Below are 23,094 nucleotides of genomic sequence, written 5' to 3'. Positions count from 1 at the left end.
TTTCTGGTTTTTCATCATTTCAGGTGAACATCCAAGTAAGAAACTCACTGCTTGCTATTAAATTTTATCCACCATGTTTAACCCTTCAAGACAACCACCTGATACTAAGTGTATAACGAAAACAGAGCTAATTCACATTTGAGAGAAACTAATGACAGATTTTGTCTCAGTGCCTTTTGCATAGCCACTTAAACTTGGTTGGACCACTTTAGCTGGTTAGAATCTGTAATGACTTTTAAAACACCACCAGCAATGTTAAACATACAAAGCAAAGCCAGAAATCTGTAGCATTATTCAAACCATGTATATACAGTGTATAAAGAATGGCATTTTATTAGGGACAGCCAATAATGTCCACAGTGCTTTTCTCGTTTGTCTATCCATATTGAAAGGAAAATGGCAATATGCATTGCTTTGTGAAACTGCTTTAGAAATCTAGTGGATGGCAATCCTTTAGACAACTTAATGTTCATAGAACAAGATTCACATTTTATGTGTAAACATTACACCAAGTATTTGAATACAAAAGTATTTATTTTAATAAACTTTATATTTAAAATAGAATTTTAATCTGTCTACTCACAAAACCTAATTCAAAACACGATACATTTCTCTCTCTAGCTGAACTGATGTTACTCTGTTACAAACAATACTCAATTTGTAATTGTTTTATATTAAGAACCTGTACTAAATGAAGTCTGTTATTTTATCAGAAAACATTTCCCTTTAATCTTAAAGAGTGCTTTTTAAAATGAAGGCACCAACAAGAACTACTTTCAGATGGTACAGAATTTCTTATTTCTTGAAGATTCTGTGGTTGACCACTTCTTCATTAGTTACCTGCAGCAAGACACCTTCCTGCCAAAGGAAAAAAAAAGTATCTGAAGAAGTTTATCATGTTTGTCCAAAGAACCTAAATAATTTCAGTGGTGGTCTTAGGATCAAAGAAGACTCACAGGTGCATACAGTAGAATATGCCCTGATTATCACATTCCTGAAAAGGCAATAAAGCCAGGCAATCAATCTCTGATGACATCTAAGAAATGAAACTTCAGCAGCCAACCTACGTCTCTCCTATAGGTTAGGGATTGGGAAAGAATTACCACATTTAAACCTAAGTATTTAGAATTGGATATATACAAGATTTATAATGTAGACACTTTTATTCATAAATATAAATTATCTGAAAGTAGATTTAACCATCTTGCCCTACCTTCTCCTTAGCCTGATCCTGATAAGCATGTAAAGCTAGAACCGTATCAAAATAACAGAAGAACAAAACGTCTTTATTTTTAATAAAAAAAAAATCCCTAGTTCACTCAAAACGCTTGATCCAAGAAATGTGAATACACAAGGGTGTAACGATGGGAAATTTCATGATTCATTCAACTTGCAGCCTAACTTTTACCTACCATTTCACTACCAACACCACTGAAGGAACCAAGAAAAGCTTTATTAATGATCACTTGGCTTGCCTCAGCTGTTGAAATGAAGCACTTTACAGTCTTTGTGGCAGCAGAATATACGTGTCCATGGTTCATATCAATGCTAAAATTCCAGCAGGGAAAAAAATGATATGTTAAGCACCTGAATCTTCATAGAGGGGGAGGGGGATGGGAAAGAAGGAAAAAAAGGGGAAAAAAAACAACCAAAATAATTTAAGTAAATGACAGATTGGAAAACAGGGTTTATAAAATTATTCTCTTGAGTTTATAAATTGTTAAACTCAATTTATAGCTATGTTAAACTACATGAGAACCACTATACTGAAAGACCATTAAAGAGTATTAGTTTATCTTTTGGGGAGGAAAATTAAGAAAGGAAAAGTAAATGAGATCTTACCTAAAGAAGTTTAACTGAAGCTTAGAACTATTTTGCTCTACACCCTCAGCTTTCGTTGGCATCCTTATAAACTACTGTAGTTAAAGCTTTGTAGAAACAGCACAGTTTCTTAAGACTGGCTGAACTTAGTAGCCGTCAAGAGTTCTCTTGTACTAGACCTGTATCCCTGAAGAGTACCTCGCTGGGGTTATTTCCTTTCCTTGCATTGAAGAAGCAGCATCTAAAAGATCTAAAAAGGTGTTTCTCCTTGCAGAGATATCCCTTAAGTTATCTAGATAATTTAATCCTGATGAATTGCAGACAACACACTTGTATCTGACCAGCATTTATCTTACACAAATATAACAACAGCTTTGCAATGGACCTTAATTATACTACCCACTCCTTAACTTATTTAAAATAAAAAGTCTATAATTACACAATTTCCTTTAGAATTATTTTATTAAATCATAAATGTACAACAGCTTCTTAACTCTACACACGCACTTAAATTTTTTTTAAAGGAAAAACGTTATGTCTTATTACACCATGATCCTGGCTAATAGCTTTTCAAAACTTTGAGAAAAATCTTAAAAAAGGTTTCACATGTCACCTGAAACTTACAAATTTAACATTATCAAAGAAGGAATGCTTCTACACTCTTACAAAGACCACTAGAAAGAAACAACAATTAAAAAGCTAAGAAACTGTCTCAAAGGCATTTTTTTTTTTTTTTTTTACAATCCTTCCTCCACAGTAAGGTAATGTTATTAAATAATCCAATCCATTCACAAAATGGCTCTCTGCATCTGCTCTGGTGTCTTCTGCCATATCACTGCATATTTATGCATGACTGAGATAAGAGTTTCCTTAACATTGTTATTTCGATAACCTGAAGCTGTTCTGTTACCTCTGGGCTCTCATCCTCTCCTATTTATACAGTGAAGCCTGTTTCAACAGAAGTAAAGAGTAAAAAAAAAATAGGTTATGAAATTATCCATCTAACCAGATTTTAAGGAAAGATAACATGATCCTAAAAAGCTTTTAACTCCTGGCAGCTAGGTCTCCCAAGACATTAATAACGTGAAACTTAAAAGCTACTTACCCATGGTAAATAGGAAGAAGCTCAATATCGGCTTCTCCCTCCATAACCCCCACTTCCTCCACTGCCTCCTGGACCATAGTTTCCTAGAATTATTAGAACAAGAGAAAGCAAACTTATTTTGATTTCCCAAGTTCTACAGTTGATTTTATTTTACAGCCATACACTCCCTAAAACATGCAGATCAGAGACCATACTTGTTTCTAGTTAGCATCGTTAACTCAAGATTAAATTATCCAGATTCACAGATTTTTCAATTTTTTCCTTTAAACTTGAAAACATTTTACTACTGCTTCTCCTTTAGAGGGCTCTCTTCCATGATCATTTAAATGATTTTTTAAGAAAGTATACCCAGCATAAACATAAGGAATCTATTTCTGTCCCACTAACAACTCTCAACGATGATTTGAAGGAAAAGTTCAGATTTACTAAATTAGCTTTCTAAGAGTCATACAAAATTTACACCACTTGCAATATGCTCAGCAATTTTATCTGGCTTTTTCTTAATCAGCCAAAGCCACTGAAAACATCTAATCCACTTCACTAACCCCAAAATATTTTATATCACTGAACATCCCACCACAACAATCCCCCCCCAGTGATGTTACATTTTTCTTTTCCCAAAAATTTACTCTCAATAACACTGTATTTGATGGGAAGTGTTACCCAAGCATAAATAAACTTGAAAGTTATCTTTCTTCAAAGTCATGGAACACTTAATATTTTCATCACAAATTTGAAAAATCTAATAAATTACCTCCACCATATGGTCCTCCCATGTTTCTGCTACCACCAAAGTTTCCACTCTTCATTGGACCGTAGTTAGAAGGTTGCTGGTTATAATTTCCAAAATCATTATAATTTCCACTTCCATAATTTCCTGTAAAAAATTTGGAAATTTCTGTACAATAAACCCCATAACACAACCAAATATTAAACCAGTGGTACATGCTAAGTACTTAAAATTCCCACAGAAACAAATCAGAATAAATGCAAAACACCTATCTACAATTCTACATTTTTTTAAAAAGACAACCATCAACAACAATGAAATGAAAAATCTCACGTGTTGAAAATCATTAATTCCAATCCAAATTCCCACATAAAGATGCAGGTGAATTTATTACCTCCTCCATAGTTGTCATAACCACCTCCGTAGCCCCCACCCTGGTTGCCATATCCAGGTCCTCCACCACCATATCCTCCTCTTCCTCCTCCATAACCAGGGCTACCTCCAAAATTGCCACCTATTATAAAATAAGCCTTTAAGTAATTACTTAATATTTTCAATGCCATTTGAACACTCACTTCCAGCTTTCCAAAACACGTATTTTTTAAGTAAGATATTCGTTCTACAAAATCTCTAAAATCCTCAAGGGCAGATTCTAATATCCATCCTTGGTAAACGGTTGGGGGTGGGGAGTGCCTACCCACTAACAACTGGATAAAACCTTTAGAAACAAATACCTGTAATGCCACAGGTCTCCCCTAAAACTAAAGACACATCATGGATTCTCTGGAAGGTATCCTGAAATCCTATTTATGTTTTGTGTAAGGTTGTAGGTGGGGTGGGGCAGACAAGATGTGTAGACTGATGGAACAAAGTAGAAGTACCACATCTTCCTGCTGGTCCAAAAGATTAAGTTCCCAACTCATGTTTCCTTGTGAATTACCATGTCTCTTAAATAAAATGCCCACCACCCTTCTCCTGAGTAGAAATGGGGGGGAGGACCAGAAATTAGCAAACTTGCACATGTAATTAAACTTAAACTGGTATTCTCAGATTGCTTGCAATTAGTACAAAAACTCATCTTTCTCAAACCAAATCAATATTTGGATTTCAAAGCAATATTGGAAATAGTGAGATTTATGTGACTCCTAAGTCATGCCTAATGAGATCAAAACCAGAAATAAGGCCTATTATTTAGATCAGTTTTAAATGTCTTGTTCCTTTCTATTAAGACATTTGTCAGCAAGTATCACTCTTTTCTGTACTTCAACAAAACATACCACTTGATAAATTTAACAGTGGCTCACCACCTTAGCTAGACACAGAATCACACTTGTGTATGTTTTGGAAAAGTTCCTTCGGGGACTTTTGGAACATTATCCTCCTGGACTCATCTTGGTAAGAGCTAAGACAACACAGGGCTCTTATATACATTCCCCTTACATGTTGATCTTGCTCGTAACCACTTTTCTATACTTTTTCAGGAAAACAGTATACAAAATATCACATCTATCTCCAATTCTCTTGCTTGAAAAACAACAGGACAGCTTTAAACAGCATTTTTAAATTCTCATTTAATATCTACCCAATTGATTTTGCAAAAGTACAAACACCTACAAACCATATTTTTCCTTTTATAATTTACAACAAGATGCAAATCAGAATAAAAATCCAAATAACAGAACCATTATCACCTAATCCCTTTACAAAAGGTAAAAAACATTAAGAAAAATTTCATGTATACACTCAAAAACGGACAACACAGTGTGATTAAACCTTAAGACGTGTAGAAGAAACTGACCTCCAGGTCCTCCTCCATACCCATTATAGCCATCCCCAAATCCACGACCACTTCCATATCCATCTGTTATGGGCAGGAAAAAGAAGATTATTTTCCTGTGGTTCATGCCACTCAATTCCTTACCCTCCCTTCCTCCACGTTATCTATTAGTATCTATGAATAAGAATTATTAGGAACCCATTCCCCTTAAGCTGTACACTGGTGTTACTGTATATTTTATGCTGTATTTTAGTGTTAAAAATACAGTAAAGTACGTGATTCCATTTCATCATCAGGATAACTGCCTGATTTGGGGCTTGCACTTGGCAAACCTCCACTTAAGATATTCATTTATGAAAAGGAATGACAATGGACAGGGGCAGTATTTCTGTTGGCACCTCACTACTTTAATTCAGATTAACCTACATATAAAGCCCAAAGCAAAAAACAAAGACACAGACCTCTTCAAACCTACACATATAAGCCTCTACAGTATTTCCACCGACTATTCAGGAATACCTCATAAATTTAAGATGGCTGCACTATCTTAACTTTTCCAGAAACTGAAAACCATAAAGGATCTATGCAATTATTTGCCCTTGACTATAACTACAGGACTTTTAAAATGTTACCTCTTGCCTAGCCAAATCAGAATATCCCATCAGGACAGAACCTACATTAGACCTTAAGAATAACTTTTTAAAAATTAGGCTGGATTTCCTAGATTCTAATTAAAACTCACTCATAGTTTTCAAGCACATTTACCCTTCTAAACTTAGAAGACGGACTTACCAGATCCTCCTCTGAAGTTACTTCCTGGTCCTGGTCCAAAATTTCCACCACCACCGCGAGAATCTCCAAAACCAAAGTTGCCTACAATAAATACCCTGGTTAGTAACAAACACTTATACAAATAAATCTTAAGAAAAAAATGGAATTGAAGTTACCTCCTCTTCCACTTCTAGAACTTTGGACTTCCTGCATTTCTTGTCTAGATAAAGCCTTCCTTACTTCTGCATTATGACCATTGATAGTATGGTATTTCTGCACTGGAATGAAAAGTTCAGAGTCCATTAAGTCAGCATCCTATAATATTAGCCAAGTTACAAGTTAAACTTTAACAAAGTTTTAGGTGTTAACATACTCAAAACTTAAAATGTGAAAAAGCCACACCCCTAGCACTTATGGACACTTACACACAATCTTATCCACAGGATCATGGTCATCAAAAGTAACAAACCCAAAGCCTCTTTTCTTTCCAGACTGCCTATCGGTAATTATCTCAATGGTATCAATTTTTCCATATTCCTCAAAGTAATCTCTAAGATGATGTTCCTCAGTATCTTCTTTAATTCCACCTACAAACAGCTTCTTCACAGTTACATGAGCCCCTGGCTTTCCAGATTCCTGAAACAGAAAAAATCATCCTGACTGAAGAAACCACAAACATGAACGAAGGCACACTATCTGAGTAACACACATGGCTTCTACCCTATGACCAAATACTAAGGCAACTTATGAATAAGAACCTAATCTTTGAAATAACTTAAGTCTAGGAAATTATAAGTACAGAAACCCAACGAAGCTCTATTAAAGAAACAAAACCACCTTGAGCTAAATACAGATAACTTTGTTCTTTCAAAAGTCACTTTCTAATCTTGAGCAAGAACGAAATGGAATTTTCCTCAAAACTGTTTGAACAAACAAGTTATGTATTTGCTCACCTCTCTTGCAACAGCACGTTTTGGCTCAACCACTCTCCCATCAATTGAATGAGGTCTTGCAGCCATGGCAGCATCAACCTCAGCCATGGATGAAAAAGTTACAAAACCAAATCCTCTTGATCTTTTGCTTGCAGGATCCCTCATTACCTTTAAATCCAAAGGAGTGATGTTACCATTTAATCTCATCACTTACAGCATTTTAAAATAATATGAATTTTAAAGTGATTTTCTCCATGATTCACTCATTTTAAACAGAGAAACCCAACACTTGAAGGACTACTATCCCTAAGCACTTCCACACTTAACGTACCACACAATCTGTAAGTTTTCCCCATTGCTCGTAGTAGTTCCTCAAACTTTCTTCTGTAGTTTCAAAGCTCAAGCCACCAATAAAGAGTTTACGGAATTGTTCCTTTTCTCTCTGCAAAGGAAAACATCATTTCAATTTTTATTTACATTTTCTCTTTGTATGCAGGAAATTAAATTCTTAAATATGAGGTGACCTGCTGGCAGAGTACCTTTTTCCTCTCCAAAGGAACAGTTTCTAAAGTTTTCTGGGGGGGAAAAAAAAAACTTACATCAAATTTAAACCATATGTTAAACTGCATTAGTTGTGTTACACCAAAAAAATTGCCTCAGCTGAACTACACAAGTTTCAAAATCATTAACGCTTGATCTAAATTTACTTCACATTAAATTATTTTAAACAAATCTAGCATAACTTAGTTTAAAAAAAACTTTCTGAAAAAGGAGCAGATCTACTCCCTGGTGACTGAAAAGTTAAGATTCTTATCAAAATCTGCATTCAATCCTATAACCCAGAACAGAGAACTTTTAAATATTCCGTTTAAATATAAATTTTTAAAATATAAAAACTGTTGCTTTTTTATAACCAAGAGTTGCCATTTATTTCAGGATTCAGTTATTTGAAAAGTGAGTTTCTCTTCGTTGCTCCCTCTGGTGGTGATTCTAATGCAACGCAATTTTCAAAAACCTAGTATTGTTCTCTCCCCATATACCAACTCTCCATTACAGAAAATTTTAAGCGTTCAATGTAGGTACCAAAATATCCGTAAAATTTACCTCTCTTCTGACCAAGGCAGAATAACTTTCATAATTAACGGTGTCTAAAACTTAATAAAGTTTTAACATAGCTAGTTTTTGACATGTAGACAACACAGAAACAATCTGAACCGTTACTGAGCTTAAAAGCTGAAACACAGTTAAGACACTGTGATCATCTCACTTTTCAAAGCCATAAAAATATTTAAATGACCACTGTGACTATCCCGTAGCTACAAAGTACTACAATTTACACTTCACCATGTTGAACTTAGTGGTCTTCTGGCAAATTACACAGCATAAACAACTTTCACATGTGAAAAGAAAAAGAGCCTGGGCTGAAAACTCAATCCTTACAAACCAGCAAGCAAATAAGTTGCATTAACAGCTCTGTATTTGGGGCTATGAGTTAAAGCAGGCTGGGTCATTGTTTTCAGTTGACTAGGTTAAAAAACTAAGAATATTCAGAAACGAAAGTTAGTCACAATGTCCGTGACCAACTGTTATCAAACAGCATTACAACTTTCAACCCATAGTTCTATGAAGTTCCTCTCTCCATGCATGACGTTCTCCCAACAGCTCAGAAAATACAGCGATAAGCAATTCAGTTTTTTCCCTATATAGTTAACTTTTCAGGATTCTGAAAATTTTGAAAACAAATTATCAAACTAGCTCCTGAGACACTTAAAAAACAATTATAGAAGTTACTTAGCATACTGATATTTGGACTCTTAAGCAAATTTTATTTACTCCAAATATTGTCAGTTAATAGGCCTTTTAAAACCCAAATAAATTAAATAGATTAAAAAATACATCTACAACAACTTTTACAAATCACTAACAAAGGCAAAAACTCATTACTTACCTCATTTTCCAAACTTACCCGCTGTCCACTATCGATTACAAACAAAGTTATTTTATAAGCGTGCTTAGGGTCAAGGAAAATACCCAGGTAGACCCCCTTCGCTTGAGACCTTATGCTTATCAATGTAATCATCAACCATGATTGCAAACATAAACGAGAAAAGCAAGTGACAAAGTTCAAAAACATAGCGGCCCAGCCTAAAAGTTTTGTATATAGCAATACACGCATTGAAGGACTGAACCATGTTTTAACCAGAGTACAACTATAAAGTCATTTTTATTTCATTTTCATCATGATTTCTAACTTATCACTAATAAATACCTGTGGTCTTGCCCAGTAAAGATTAAATTTCCCAGTAAAAATAATATTTAAAATACAAATACTACGTTTCAAAGAGAATCCTTCAGGAAAATAAAGGATTCTGAACCAAATACCGCCCCCCACAGACCTCCTTCCCCCACGGCCTCCCACACAGTCGGTAGTAAGCTGATGGCTCTAAATCTGATTCTTCATTTCTTAAGTTTCCTACGATTCAACTGCCTTTTTAGTTACCGCAGACCCAGATAAAACCGTTACTCAAATAAACAAGGGCTGGAAAACAAAATGTGGTCTTCATACTACCGCTCGCCTTAAACCGGGCCCGACACCCTATACGGTTTTACCTCCTAAGCCTTGCGAACCCGCCCTGGAGAACGCCGCCCCCTCCCCCCGCCCTTCGGTGCGGCTCCTGAACGCAATGGCGCCATTTCATCGAGGGGAAGGGAGCGAGCCTCTAATGAGGTGCGCAAGACTTTAAAGACCCGAGCTCACAAGACACTAGGAGTCCACCTCGAAACGGCATGAAAACAGTCCGAGAAAAAAAAAATAGTTAACCAGTTCTAGTCTTTGTTAAAAGAGTCTAACTAGTTGAACTTAGAGAGTTAAAAGGAAAACACTGCGAGGAAGGAGAGAAATGAAAATGGCGGCCGCCAAATCCGGTTCCCGGGAGGGGGGAGGGGAAGCTCCGCAGTCCCGCTCGCGAGGACCCGAGGCCCGCCGAAACGCTCAAGCGCGGAGACGCCGGGGCCCCCAAACCAGCGTGCTGTAAAAAGGGAGTAAGAATTCCTGCCTCCGCGCCCCATTTTCACTAAAGTGGGGCTGCGTCCGCCATGTGGAAGCTCCCCATCCCCCACCCCCAGCAAAGGGAAATGGCGCCGGGAGACTGAGGGTGGGGAAAGCGCTGTACAATCAGGCCTCCACTAACGACCCCGCTTCAAAAACATCCTGAGACCAGCCGCTTCTGAAGTGGCCCAATTTCGCTGCCGCTCTCCCACGGAGGCGGATGGCCGACTTCCAATGAGGCGCCAACGGCCTCGCCATGCCCTTTCCAACAACTCATTGATTTCAAACCCGTTACCTCCATCGCGGACTCAGTCGCTTCAGCCCGATTTCCCGCAGCCGAGCGAGATGAGAGAGATCTCCGCGGACGAACACGAACCGGACTCGTCCTGGCGCTGTAGTGAGAACTGCCGCTGGTCGAGAAACAACACCGCTAGGAGCACCTCCACTCTGGACCCGGCGCTGCTGCTACTGCCGCTAGAGCCGCTGCCGCCGCTTTTCTAGAACCTTCCCCCCGACTAACGCGTCCTCCCCTACGTCAGGCCGTTGCGTAAACGCCCTAACCGCCGCCAATGGCGGGAACGCTCTACGACCTCCTTGCGCCAACTACGTGCCCCTCCCCCTTGCGGCCAGTAGTGGTGCTTGACGTCAGTTGCGTAAAAGGGCTCTGTGAATTGTGGAAGGCTCGAGTTCTGCGTATTTGACTCTCGGAACTGGGTCCAGCCCCCGCCTTAGCGCAGGGCAGGTGAGAAACGGTCGCGCATTTTGAAATTAACGCTGTTGGGAGGAGCTTAATCTTCAGCCCAGAGGTCCAGCCCCCTCAACCCCGGACGTGGTCTTTATAGCAACACTTTGATAATCTCCCCCCACCCTCGTCTTAAAAAAAACCTAGTAGCCTTCTCTACTGCCTTTTCCCTCCCCCACCCTTCCTCCTCTGCGCGGAGGACCGACTCGGCCCCTTCCGGAAACACCCGAAGCGGTTTCTAGTCAAAAAATTACACTTCACGCTCCACCAACCCAACCCTGTCCAACGCTTTTGGGGTCGACCTCGCGGGTAGTCGAAAGGGGCGCTCGTTTTTATTTCCCGATTCCCCCCCCCCCGCCACCTACCCCCAGCGTTCGGAGGCACCCAACCCCAGGGGCAAGGAAGTGGGCGGAGTCCTGTTTTGGCGCCAGCCACTACTGCTGCAAACCAGGAAAAACCTCCGCCGAGACTTCGGTCACGGCCCTCAAACCCCCCCCAACCTTCCCTCTCCCTCCCCTCCCTCCGGGGACCACCAGGCGCCACGCCACAAACGGTAAGCGCCACCGTCGCCACCCCCTCCCCCTCTCCCTCCCGGGCTCGGGCTCCCGGCGGGCACTGCGCGGCGCGCGCCCACCCCGCCCCTCGCGGCCGCCGGGCGTGGGCGGTGCCACCTTCCCCTCCCCCCGGCGGCGGCCCCGCGCGCAGCTCCCCAGCCCCCTCCCCTTCGGATGTGGCTGGAGCTTGAGGCGCGCAGGGCCGGAGACGGTGCAGACCCGGGACCCGGAGCAGCTCGGAGGCGGTGAAGTCGGTGTCTTTCTTTTTCTCTAGCTTTCACTCGGTGGTGTTGCTTAAGATACCATATGCGCCCCAGAGGCCCCCAGTTCCCCCGCTTCCCATCCCTTCCCCGCCCGACCCTGAATCAGGAGCTGGTGGGAAGGAAAGGAGAAGCGAACAGAGACCCCGCGGCGGGCCTGGCGCTGGGCCGGCGTCTGTAGTTGGTTTAGGGGACGAGACTCCTCCCCAAGGTTGAAAGCTGTGGCGACAACTGCCTTATTTCTAGACAAAGCGCATTTCTTTCTCCCCTCCCCCATCCCGGATCAAGAAGAGGGGCTCTCCTTCCCTTCCCGGCCTCGGTCGGCGACTTGGGCCTCCAGGGAGGGCGGTGCATTCTCCCGTATCCGCGCGGCCCGATGTCCGGAGGCTGCGGCGGGCGCTCCGTTACGTGGCCGCCGCCTGGTCGGGGGAGGCGCGGGCCCCGTGGCGCAGTGCCCTTGAGCCCCCGCGCCGCGGCCTTTGTTTCTCCCCGCGTGTGCGCTGACCACGAGGCCCGCGCTCCCGAGGGGGGGAGGGGGCGGGGCGGGGGCCGGGCGCTAAGGCCTTGTTAAGCCGAGTGGGGCAGGGGCTTGAGGGGAGCGGATGAAAGTGCAGAAAAGAAGTGATTTGGTTTCAAAAGTGGCACGAAATGGGACTGGAACATCTCGGTGTGTTTTTCCTTTAATTTTTTAACTAGTGATTGGAAAGGGAGGGTTGCTAAGAAGAAACCAGGTTGGGATTACATTACATAGGCGACTCTTTGGACTGTTAAGTGTAGAGGAGAAATACACAGTAATTGGTTATTGTGATCGTTCGGGCAGTCGTTTGATTTTGAACCAAACTATTTGGCCATTTTTTTAAAATTCTGACTATGGTTATAAGTGGGATTTGGACTGGGAAAAAAAAATTGTCTATTTTTTACCTAAAGCTTTCTCGGGTACTAACGTGCCCGGTAAGGTTATCTAGGTACACTTGGTTACAACACTGATATACTCTTAGGCATGTATCACTAGTTTGTGCAGAATCTCAAAACTGCTTCTCTGTGGATTTGTATACATGTTTGATAACGTGAGTTACCTAGGTGGGGGTTGGAATCCAAACAAAGCTTATGTTTAGCTACTTTTTTGTGTCTTGCAAACTTTTTTAACTGTCATGCGTTTTTCTAGTAATAGCTCTTCAAGTCTGCAATAAAAAATGGCGTCCAATAAAACTACATTGGTAAGTTAATGACAACCTAAAATATTTAAGGATCTAACACAAACTTTTTCTTCAAAAATTAAAACTTTGCATCTCTGTGGTTGAGAAATTTACATCCATATATAGTTTACAGTCCCTTCTCTCCCCACTGTTATTATGGGGAGAGTTAGGAGCAAAAAGGAAATTACTACATTTAGATATTTATTGACTTGGTTTAATAGTGTCTTGATTCGTTTAGGGAAACCTAATCTTGGGAGAGTAGCACGAAATAAATTTTTACCAAGTATTCTTATCTTGAAATAAAGATACAAAAAGTTATGTGACCTGGAAGAATGTTAGAAGCATACACAGACAAAGCAATAAAGCCCTTGTTGATTGGCATACTATTCTCGAAATCACTCTACTGAATTCTAGAGAAAGCAGGTATTTTCAGCATTGCCCTGTTTAAAGAACGGTTACCGTGTACGCTTAGATGGAGACAAAAGTCATTGAATGTTTCGAATTGTTTTGGTCACTGTCATATTTCAAACTTGCTTATTCTAAAATACAGAAGGGTCTTTAAATCATTGCAGTGTGGTTTTTTTAATACACGACATGAAAAAACATCACACATACGTCCAGGAAAGAGGAAACTAGATCTTCTGCATCTTCTCTCCAGCAGTTTTCTTAAACCCACAGTTTGCATTCTTAGGCTTCATTAAAACCTCTGTAAACCTGGAGACATGTATGTATTCAGCCATGTCAACTTTGGAGTTTTAACATAGTCATTGGAATATTCACATAAAAATCACGAAATTCAAAGTTATGGTTCCCACGGTATTTAATTCTAACACATTGCGTTAATAACAATTGCAAGTATATAAAGGTGAGTGTAAACATCTAAATAAAGCAAAATGGTTTTGGTTTGTGTATTCTCCCCTTGAGTTTTGCAATATAAAGGGCACGTTGGTGATTTTTAATTTGTTTCATCATTAGATTGCACTTTAAAGTCAAACATCCTGAGAAACATTTAAATATAAAGCCTGTCTGGTGGCATAATTTATTCCCATCAAAGCCATCAATGGAAAAAGCACAAAGCATAATCTGTGCTTCCTCAGGATTGAACTGTCCTTCAAATTTCATAATCAGTAAACCAAAATGTAGATAATTAAATTGGCTTTACAATCACCAGTATCAGAAGTATTGGATGGGAAACGAAATAGCTGTCCCTGAGACTGTGAGGATGAGTATAGATACAGAAAGCAAATAGATGCTTCTATTAAAATTAAATTGCTTTGCATACAGTTTGATAGTCTTCAGAATCTACCTAACTCTGCATTTTAAAATAATTTTGTTAGGTTTGTGAGATAATGTGTGCTATAATTTAAATGGGAAAGTGGGTGGATTTTCTTTTAAAAAGAAAAGGATGAGCATTTGAAACTAGTTTATGGGTGCCATAGTAGTAAATACTTTATTTCTTTGACCAAATTTTTTTTAGCTTTCATTTTCTGTGTTTGTTTTTGTTTTCCTGTTTACCCTGTTAGCCTCTTAGTTTCATGGACATACTTTTTTTGTTTTTCATTTAGGATCAGTGTCTGATAAGCTTTGGTCTATACCAGTTTTTCTTCACTCTTTCCACTACCACCATCATTACCTTCCTTGTACTGTACGGAGGCAGAAGGCTATTTGACTGGGTGCAGTACCCAAGTATCTTGACTAATGAAAGTTATAAGACCTGACATGGGGAATGGTATCCAACAAAATCAGGTGTTTGCTGCATTATTTAAGTTTCAGAGGATTTTTATTTCTTACGTGTGTGTACACCTCTAAATGATTACGTATTTTTAAATGTCCTTTGCAGTCTTGAGGCATAGCTGTTAATTTTTCTGCTTACATGCTTTAGGAGGGATGACTTTAGTGACTGAGCAATTAATTTTTTTTTTAATAGCACCTGTTTTAAGGTGAAATGATTCCAAGATGAACATAACATGTGGGATTTCCCCCCTTAATCTCTTAATAACCATTTCCGGGTTTTTTTGAAAGTTTATCCATTTTCAATAACAAATCTGTTTTGAGTTATTTGTCTGTTGAGCTTGGTCTCCTGCTTCTCTCAAAGAGTGTTATACCAAAAAAAAAAAAAAATCTAACCTAAAAACTTGTAAGTTAGTTTCATTGGCTACCACTTTAGAGTCTTTCTCTTGAGAAGCCAAGAAAAGGATTTTTTCACATTAGATAATTAAAATGATCCAGCATTTTGGCCTCTTAAAGTGACAGCATTATAGGTTTGTTCCGAGTGGTCAGTGACATTATGTGCAGAGATTATGGGGAAATGATCTTGTCCTTTTTAACCTATTTATGGTCTCATTGGTTGACCCTGCAATTGATACCAGGGTTCTGAACCATGTTTTTGTTCTGCAGTTCTCTTTTCTCTTAAATTGTCGAGGCTTTTAACATCGGTGTTTCAATTGGGAAAGGGGGTCTTAGTGTTTGGGGGCTGTAGTTTTAATGGGTCTATGGTTCACTAATAAGACCTGTCACTACTAGTTATTCTCCTTTGTATCATTCTCTAGTAGTTTCTAATAGTTGTTTGTTGCTGTCCTGTGGTTAAAATGAGTGAAAACTCTACAAAAATTGGTCTTGTAGACTACATAGAAATAAGACCAGGAAAAGATAAAACAGTGCTTTCAAAGAATGTTTTTGATTGTATTATTTCAGTGAAGGGTGGTGGGTGATAGTTTTGAGTTAAACCCACAGAATCAAGAATTCCTTTATTTTATTATCTGTTAACTTTTACCTTTTCAGAAGGTATCTGCTCTGGGATATAGAAGTGGAAATTTAGGTGTCAAATGCAATGGTAATATAAGTACTCTAGCCTTTAAAATGTACTGAAAAAATCAAAAAAAGACATTTCTTAAATCTGTCTTGTTTTGTTTTAGCAAAAAATGGGAAAGAAACAGAATGGAAAAAGTAAAAAAGTCGAAGAGGCAGAACCTGAAGAATTTGTGGTAGAAAAAGTACTGGACCGACGTGTAGTGAATGGGAAGGTGGAGTATTTCCTGAAGTGGAAGGGATTTACAGAGTAAGAGATCTCAGTGCTTTTATTATATGTTTAACTGCACTTAAGTAACATTTAAAATTTGTTTTTAGTCTAAGATGTTTTTATCCATTTTCTGTAAGTTTCTTTAAATTTAAAAGCACCTTTAACCCAGGGTATCTTGTTTGAGGTATGTTTAAAAAGAGCCATCCATGTCTTTTGCCTGCAGTGGTAACCTAGCAGATTTGAGTCTAGTTAATTACCTTGGAGAGTCAGATTTATATAATATAGAGTACAGTTTGCTTTTTAATGTCTTTGGATACTGTACTACCAAGAATACCTAATGTACACGGTTTTCCTACAGAGGACATTAAAAAATAGTGAAGCTATGTAAGGTATACTAGTAGGTCTTAAACAGAAGTGCTCATCATAATTCAGATCCTACACTAGGTTTACTGTATCTTAATCTCTAAGAAGTAGAATCTGGGCATCAATAGACCAAGTTGTAATCAGAGGTTAAAAGTATCTTTCCTAGCATCTCTAAAATGATTTATTTCATTCTGTCTAGTTCTGTAAAGGCTTTCTGGATCAGAGCACACAAAGTTAGCAATCTTGTAACTAGTGGTGTAGGGTGATCTTACTTTCACATTTGGTAATTGATATTCATTTTCTTTCCAGCCCTTCTGAAAAACACATGGAAATGGTCATCTCTGCCATATATCAGGGATTGGCAGACTTTAATAAGAGTCACATAGTAGATAATCTAGGCTTTGTGGGCTTCTGTCACAGCTATTCAATTCTGAGAATGCAGTACAAAAGCAGCAATAGGCAATACGTTAAACAGATGAACATGGTTGTGTTCTAATAATGCTTTTGTTTATGGGCCCCAAAATTCAATTCCATATGACTTTTACTGTGACATTTTTTTCCCAACCAATTAAAAATGTAAAAAACAGTCTTAGTTTGCCAACCATACAAAAGGCTGGATTTGACTTTGAGTTGCCAACCCCTGTTTTATATCACTTCCCAATTTGAGTACCCAGCAGAAATTGAAAATACTGTCTCACATTTGAGAGCGCCTCTGAATTGCTGTGTTTTAAAATACAGTATTGGAGGCCTCAACCCTAAGAACAATCTGATAAAGTAATTTGAGGTGGGAACCAGGAATCCACCTTTTTTAAAGGCTCTTCCAGAGGAATTCTAAAGTGAGTTGTCCGCATAACTTGGAAAAATATTGGTTCCAGTTATTCTGCTAGAGTCAGATTCAGTTAACCTTGGAGGTAATAACGTTGCCCACTTCGTACGAACTGTGAAAGTAGACACAAAAGGAAGTATAGATTTCCTCAAAAGAATGTGAGGGGAGGGGGGAAATGATTAATATCTGCAGTACAGAGGACTTTTTGTCAGGTATGTATTAAATGGATCTGGATGATGGTGATGAACCATGTTTAATTGAATGAATTTTTTTTTTTTTAACTGAACACAGTGCAGACAATACTTGGGAACCCGAAGAAAATTTAGATTGTCCAGAGTTAATTGAAGCATTTCTTAATTCTCAAAAAGCTGGTAAAGAAAAAGATGGAACAAAAAGAAAATCTTTATCTGACAGTGAATCTGATGATAGCAAATCAAAGAAGAAAAGAGATGCTGTACGTATAAAACATTGGCCAGCAAACTGGCTTTTTGTAAAAGGATGACTTGATTTTTTAAATGCTTTTTAAAACTCAAGTACTTTAAAAATATCATTAAAAGGCCTTTGTTAAATACTTAATATTTAATATTTGGGACAGAAAGGATAGGCATGGTTTACCCTATATTGTGTAAATGTCTAGTAAGTGCTTACACCACTTAAAATTGTGCTAGTGTTACTTTGGATAGATTGATGAATTTGACTTCAGATCAGACAATTTCCTCTGATCTAGACCAGTTGTCTTAAGTAAAAACAATACAAAATTGATCATTGAAAATCCCTTACAATACAGTGAAAACAATCTACATAGCACATTTTGATTATAGATCATTAGTGAGTGGTAGTGACCAAAACTTTGGCACATGATCCTTGTATTGCCAAACAGTACTTTGATTTTGAAGTATATAATCTTGGATAATAATTTTTTTTATTAATTTTTATTAGCATAAAATGAGATAATTGGTTCATTCACTGCATGTGTATTTTGAGCCAGTCTTTTCTTCGTTGATTTCTTTGTGGCTTTGAGCAAATTACATAAATCCTTGCTTTTACCCTCAACTTTAAAACATACTTGTCCTGCCTTTTGGCCTAATACGGCAATTTGGGAAAAGTCTTGGGTCTAAATTACATCTAGGCTTAGGGACTAAACATACAATACAGATTTATTGATAAGGACTTTGGATTTAAAATTTGATCATTTGGGGCTTCCCTGGTGGCGCAGTGGTTGAGAGTCCGCCTGCCGATGCAGGGGGCATGGGTTCATGCCCCGGTCTGGGAAGATCCCACATGCCGCGGAGCAGCTGGGCCTGTGAGCCATGGCCGCTGAGCCTGCGCATCCGGAGCCTGTGCTCCGCAACAGGAGAGGCCACAACAGTGAGAGGCCCGCATATCGCAAAAAAAAAAAAAATTTGATCATTTGAACTAGATGCTAAGTACTTCGCAGTCCATTATTTATTTATTTATTTTTTTGGCTGTGTTGGGTCTTCGTTGCTGCATGCGGGCTTTTCTCTAGTTGCGGCAAGTGGGGACTACTCTTCGTTGCAGTGCGTGGGCTTCTCGTTGCGGTGGCTTCTCTTGTTGCGGAGCACGGGCTCTAGGCGTGCAGGCTCAGTAGTTGTGGCACATAGGCTCTAGACCACAGGCTCAGTAGTTGTGGCACACGGGCTTAGTTGCTCTGAGGCATGTGGGATCTTCCTGGCCCAGGGCTCAAACCCATGTCCCCTGCGTCGGCAGGTGGATTCTTAACCACTGTGCCACCAGGGACATCCCAGTCCAATAACTCTTAATGACAGTTCTGTCAAGATCATAGGTATTACCCTCATTTTTCACAGAAGGGAAACAGAAGTGAGCTACAAATTTGCTTCTGAACACTTTAGCAGCCAAGGCAAAAAGGTAACAATCTTAAGAATCAGTTGTAAGTAAATTGGAAGTCAACCACATGCTCAACAGAAGCACTGTTTAATAACAATAGTCATCCTGTATTGAGCCCTCGTAATGTGCCAAGCAGTGTTCTAAAGACTTAATTTGCTTTTCATATACTTTAAAATTTCTATGAAACAGATAGTATTAATTGTATGTATTTTATAGAAAGTGAACCTGAATCACAAAGAGGTTAACTTGCCCAAAGCCACACAGCGAGTGAAGGTTAGAGTCATCATTATAACCTAGGCAGTCTGACTCCAGAGCTCGAGGTAATGATGTGAAAAGTCTCATGGGGAGAAAGGATTTGTTATGTAAGCACTTCTCTTTTTTGGTCTCAAGCCCCCTTTACACTCTAGAAAATTATTGAGGATCCCAAAAAACTTGTTTATATGGATTATAACTATCTGTACTAACTGCATTAGAAATTAAAGTAGAAACTTACGCAGTTTTGTATATTCAGTTAAGAATGACGAATACTATTACATGTTATTCATAACTTTTCATGAAAAATAACTTTAAATGAGAAGAGTGGCATTTTACATTTTTGCAAATCTTGTCAGTGTCTGTCTTAATAAGGCATTAGTCCTGTATTCGATTTGCTGTGCTATGTTGTTTGGTGGAAATATGCAAACACAATCTAAAGTCACAGATACATGAAAAGAGGAGATCTTGCAGATAAACAGATACTCCAGAAGGTCTCAGGCATCCCCAGGAGTCCCTCAGGCCACAGTTTTGGTTTATACTAAGTATTTTATAAGGTTTACTGTTATTCAGATTGATTACAATACTGATTAGTCTCATTTTAAAGTTTTTATTACTTTGCTGTTGATAGTTTCTGTGTGCTTTAAAAAATAACGTGGGTAATTTAGAGGATTCCTAGAAGTAATTTGAAATACTGACTTTCAAGAATTTATAATTATTAATTGATTTAGAATTACCAGAAAAAAAGAGATTGGGGTTTTTTTCCTGCCTTTTGGTGTCTTTGAATGAAGAAAGTTTTGTCTGTTTTCTTAATTTATGATTCAGAATATTTTAGACATCCAGATTTGTTTTTTCTGCTTGTAAGTTTAATGGAAATTAATATGTGTTTTAGTACTAAGTATGGGCTCTTGCTCTGGTCATTTGTTTCACCATCAGAAGGTTTTTATTTAAAAGTTATATATCATGAAAACAAATTGGAAGTTAACATTGTTAGTTTGCTCTCTGAAAAAAATGTGTGGGAACATTTATGTAAATAATCATTTAACCTCTTTTAAATAGGCTGATAAACCAAGAGGTTTTGCCAGAGGTCTTGACCCAGAGCGAATAATTGGTGCCACAGACAGCAGTGGAGAATTAATGTTTCTCATGAAATGGTAAGTGTGTGGGTAATTTCTGTTATATTTTACAGTCAGAATAGATAATGTTTTTTTAAAACTTGTGAATTTTTAGAAAACATATCTACCTAGGTTTTATAAATAGTTGAGCATCATTAGGTAGAGAGTAATTATCTGCTAGAAGGATGATTCTAGTTACTTTGCTAAAGCAACAAGGGGCAAACTGTGGCCCGTTTTGGAAAATTAAGTTTTATTGGAACACAGCCACAAGTAACCACATAACCCTGAAGCAATACCTTTTGATTGAGTTATGATCCTTAAGTGAATGGTTATCAATTGACAAAAAACAGTTTAGACTTTTTAACTGAATTTTTTTTTCCCTCACAACAGGAAAGATTCAGATGAGGCGGACTTGGTGCTGGCAAAAGAGGCAAATATGAGGTGTCCTCAAATTGTAATTGCTTTTTATGAGGAGAGACTAACTTGGCATTCTTGTCCAGAAGATGAAGCTCAATAATTGTTTGCATTGCTTTTTATATATATTTATATATATATATAAAATCTGGTTCTTGGTTTTTTGATTTATTAGTGTGAAGAAATAACTACATTCTAATGAAAGTCAAGTTTGATATGTTCGTTTTGAAGTAGTATTGGGGAAGTTGTTGGGTTTTGGGGGGGTTTTTTGGGGGTTTTGTTTTTGGTTTTTTTTGCATCTGTAGCACTGGTTACTTTGAACAAATAAAAGCTTTCTGTAGTTGCTTCCTTTAGCAGAAAAGAAAAGCAAGCTAAAGTTGCTTCCTTTAGCAGAAAAGAATAATATACCATGGTATATTATTTCCTCTGCATTAGAGAACAGCTTTTCTAAATGTTGGGGAAAATCTCCATAGTCATTACTCAATCAGAATTTAGAATTTGCATTTAACTCATATATGCCTAAGGACCATTCTGGGTTTTCTGTATGTGTATACATAAAATACATATGTAAATGGTTTGGGGTTTTTTTGGTTATTGTTTAAACACATTTACCAAAACAAAAACAGCCTTTCACAACCATGGATGAGCCCATGTTTCTGGGGTTCTATCATTTTGAGCAATATAAGAAATCACTTCAACTTAAATTGAAAATTTAAGTCTTAACCTTTCAAATTAAATAATTTTGTAATTAATGAGACAAATTAAACAATTTAAATTGGATAATTTTTTAAAGCAGCCCTATCAGAATCTGCATCCATATCTACCATCATATAAATGCAGTTTTATATGTAAAACCTCCCTGAAAGGAAAATTTTATCTCTGTCAACCCAAATGAAAAAAATAGAAAAATTCTGGTATGTTTTCATTAGCCAAGCAAGACTTAGTTAAATGGACATTTAAAGCTTCCTCTTGGCAAACTATTCTAAGAAGTTGAAATCCGTGTGCTGTATTTAATGAAAGACTGTAATACATGCAATGTCTCAGACTTGTTAATGGAAACCTAATCAGATGGTTAGAGATGTTGGCAGTTTAGGATCTGCAGGAATAAATGAGTGAACAAAGTTTTCTAATCTAAACTTCACCTGCATGTTTTTTCAAACTTTACCCCAACCCATTCCTTACATGTAGGCTCAGTCTTCTCAGTATTTTGGGTTACTGGTTCAGCAGAAGCCAGGAAAAACAATAACTTTGTAGTAATCAGAATGTTATTCAACTGTATATTGTTTACTTTATTGTAAATACTGGTGAACAGTGGTCAATAAATAGTTTTATATTCCTTTATGTGATTGATTATACTTTTTTTTTAATCTGATGACTTTATAGTGGGAGTAGAAACACATTCACTGTATTAACTTCATACTTGTAAATAGTGTGATATCACTAAGGCATTAGAGTACCTGTTTTAGATCCTTTGAGTTTAGGAATTTCAAGTAGAACATGTATTAACACAAAAAGGTTTTCTTGTTAAAATGAGTTTCAGGGGACTTCCCTGGTGGCTCAGTGGTTAAGAATCTACCTGCCAATGCAGGGGACACGGGTTTGGGCCCTGGTCCAGGAAGATCCCACATGCTGCGGAGCACATAAGCCCGTGTGCCACAACTACTGAGCCCGTGTGCCTAGAGCCTGTGCTCCTCAACAAGAGAAGCCACTGCAATGAGAAGCCCACGCACTGCTACGAAGAGTAGCCCCTGCTCACCGCAACTAGAGAAAGCCCGTGTGCAGCAATGAAGACCCAACGCAGCCAAAAATAAATAAATTTATTAAAAAAAATAAGTTTCAGGTGATGCCTAAGAGGAACTTGTTTCATTAAAGTGAAATTTTGATACCCAGACTCTAGTTTGTTGAAGCTGCCATCTTAAAAAAAAACAGGTATTCTGATAGGACTGATCCTGTTGTGATATATTTCTTCTAATTTCCAAAATCTATACAGAAAAAAGGAAATCATCTATACTAAGCTGTTTATCAATTTTTTGTAGACCTAGCACTGCTCTCAACAGTGGGTTTGTAAATAATACAGAACCTTTTGTTCAGATCAGAAATTGATGACTGTACCTTGAATTTTAGCTTAGTGAGAGCATTTCTGGAAACTGTTGTCCATGTATTTTAATACCCCTTATGTTGTATCTGTTTCTTACTGGTGCTATAAAAAGTTGTCACAAACTTGAATGGCTTAAAACAACAAATTTATTTCTGGAGTCCAAAATACAAAGTCAAGGTATTGGGGCTTCCCTGGCAGTCCAGT

General features: G+C 38.3%; 2 protein-coding genes across 9 annotated transcripts; one reads left to right on the top strand and one right to left on the bottom strand.

The window, feature by feature from the left end:
- Positions 1–308: 308 nt before the first annotated feature.
- HNRNPA2B1 (heterogeneous nuclear ribonucleoprotein A2/B1) lies at positions 309–10,705 on the bottom strand. Of its 7 annotated transcripts, none has more exons than XR_014297183.1 (14): positions 10,481–10,702; positions 7,676–7,711; positions 7,468–7,578; positions 7,158–7,304; positions 6,630–6,840; positions 6,381–6,482; positions 6,226–6,306; positions 5,455–5,517; positions 4,051–4,170; positions 3,681–3,803; positions 2,927–3,009; positions 1,843–2,769; positions 1,413–1,548; positions 516–858 (listed from the first exon to the last, which is right to left on the bottom strand). XR_014297183.1 is itself a non-coding variant. In XM_082661742.1 (12 exons), exons 1-11 carry the CDS (start codon positions 10,484–10,486, stop codon positions 2,948–2,950), a joined length of 1,062 nt encoding a protein of 353 aa, XP_082517868.1. In that variant the 5' UTR covers positions 10,487–10,703; the 3' UTR covers positions 309–858; positions 2,927–2,947. The 7 variants fall into 7 exon arrangements, 1 of the variants encoding a protein (XP_082517868.1); XR_014297184.1 differs by having other exon boundaries at positions 1,476–1,548; XR_014297181.1 differs by lacking the exon at positions 1,843–2,769 and having other exon boundaries at positions 309–858; positions 10,481–10,703.
- Positions 10,706–11,372: 667 nt separating this feature from the next.
- CBX3 (chromobox 3) lies at positions 11,373–22,129 on the top strand. Of its 2 annotated transcripts, none has more exons than XM_082661642.1 (6): positions 11,373–11,480; positions 12,907–12,958; positions 15,853–15,995; positions 17,437–17,599; positions 20,323–20,417; positions 20,769–22,129. In XM_082661642.1, exons 2-6 carry the CDS (start codon positions 12,935–12,937, stop codon positions 20,893–20,895), a joined length of 552 nt encoding a protein of 183 aa, XP_082517768.1. In that variant the 5' UTR covers positions 11,373–11,480; positions 12,907–12,934; the 3' UTR covers positions 20,896–22,129. The 2 variants fall into 2 exon arrangements, with proteins under 2 accessions (XP_082517768.1, XP_082517767.1); XM_082661641.1 differs by lacking the exon at positions 11,373–11,480 and adding an exon at positions 11,585–11,731.
- The last annotated feature ends 965 nt before the right edge of the window (positions 22,130–23,094 follow it).

This window comes from Grampus griseus (assembly GCF_964374135.1).
Source record: "Grampus griseus genome assembly, chromosome: 9".
In the NCBI taxonomy this organism is placed as follows: Eukaryota; Metazoa; Chordata; class Mammalia; order Artiodactyla; family Delphinidae; genus Grampus; species Grampus griseus.
This window is presented reverse-complemented; position numbering and strand designations above follow the sequence as displayed.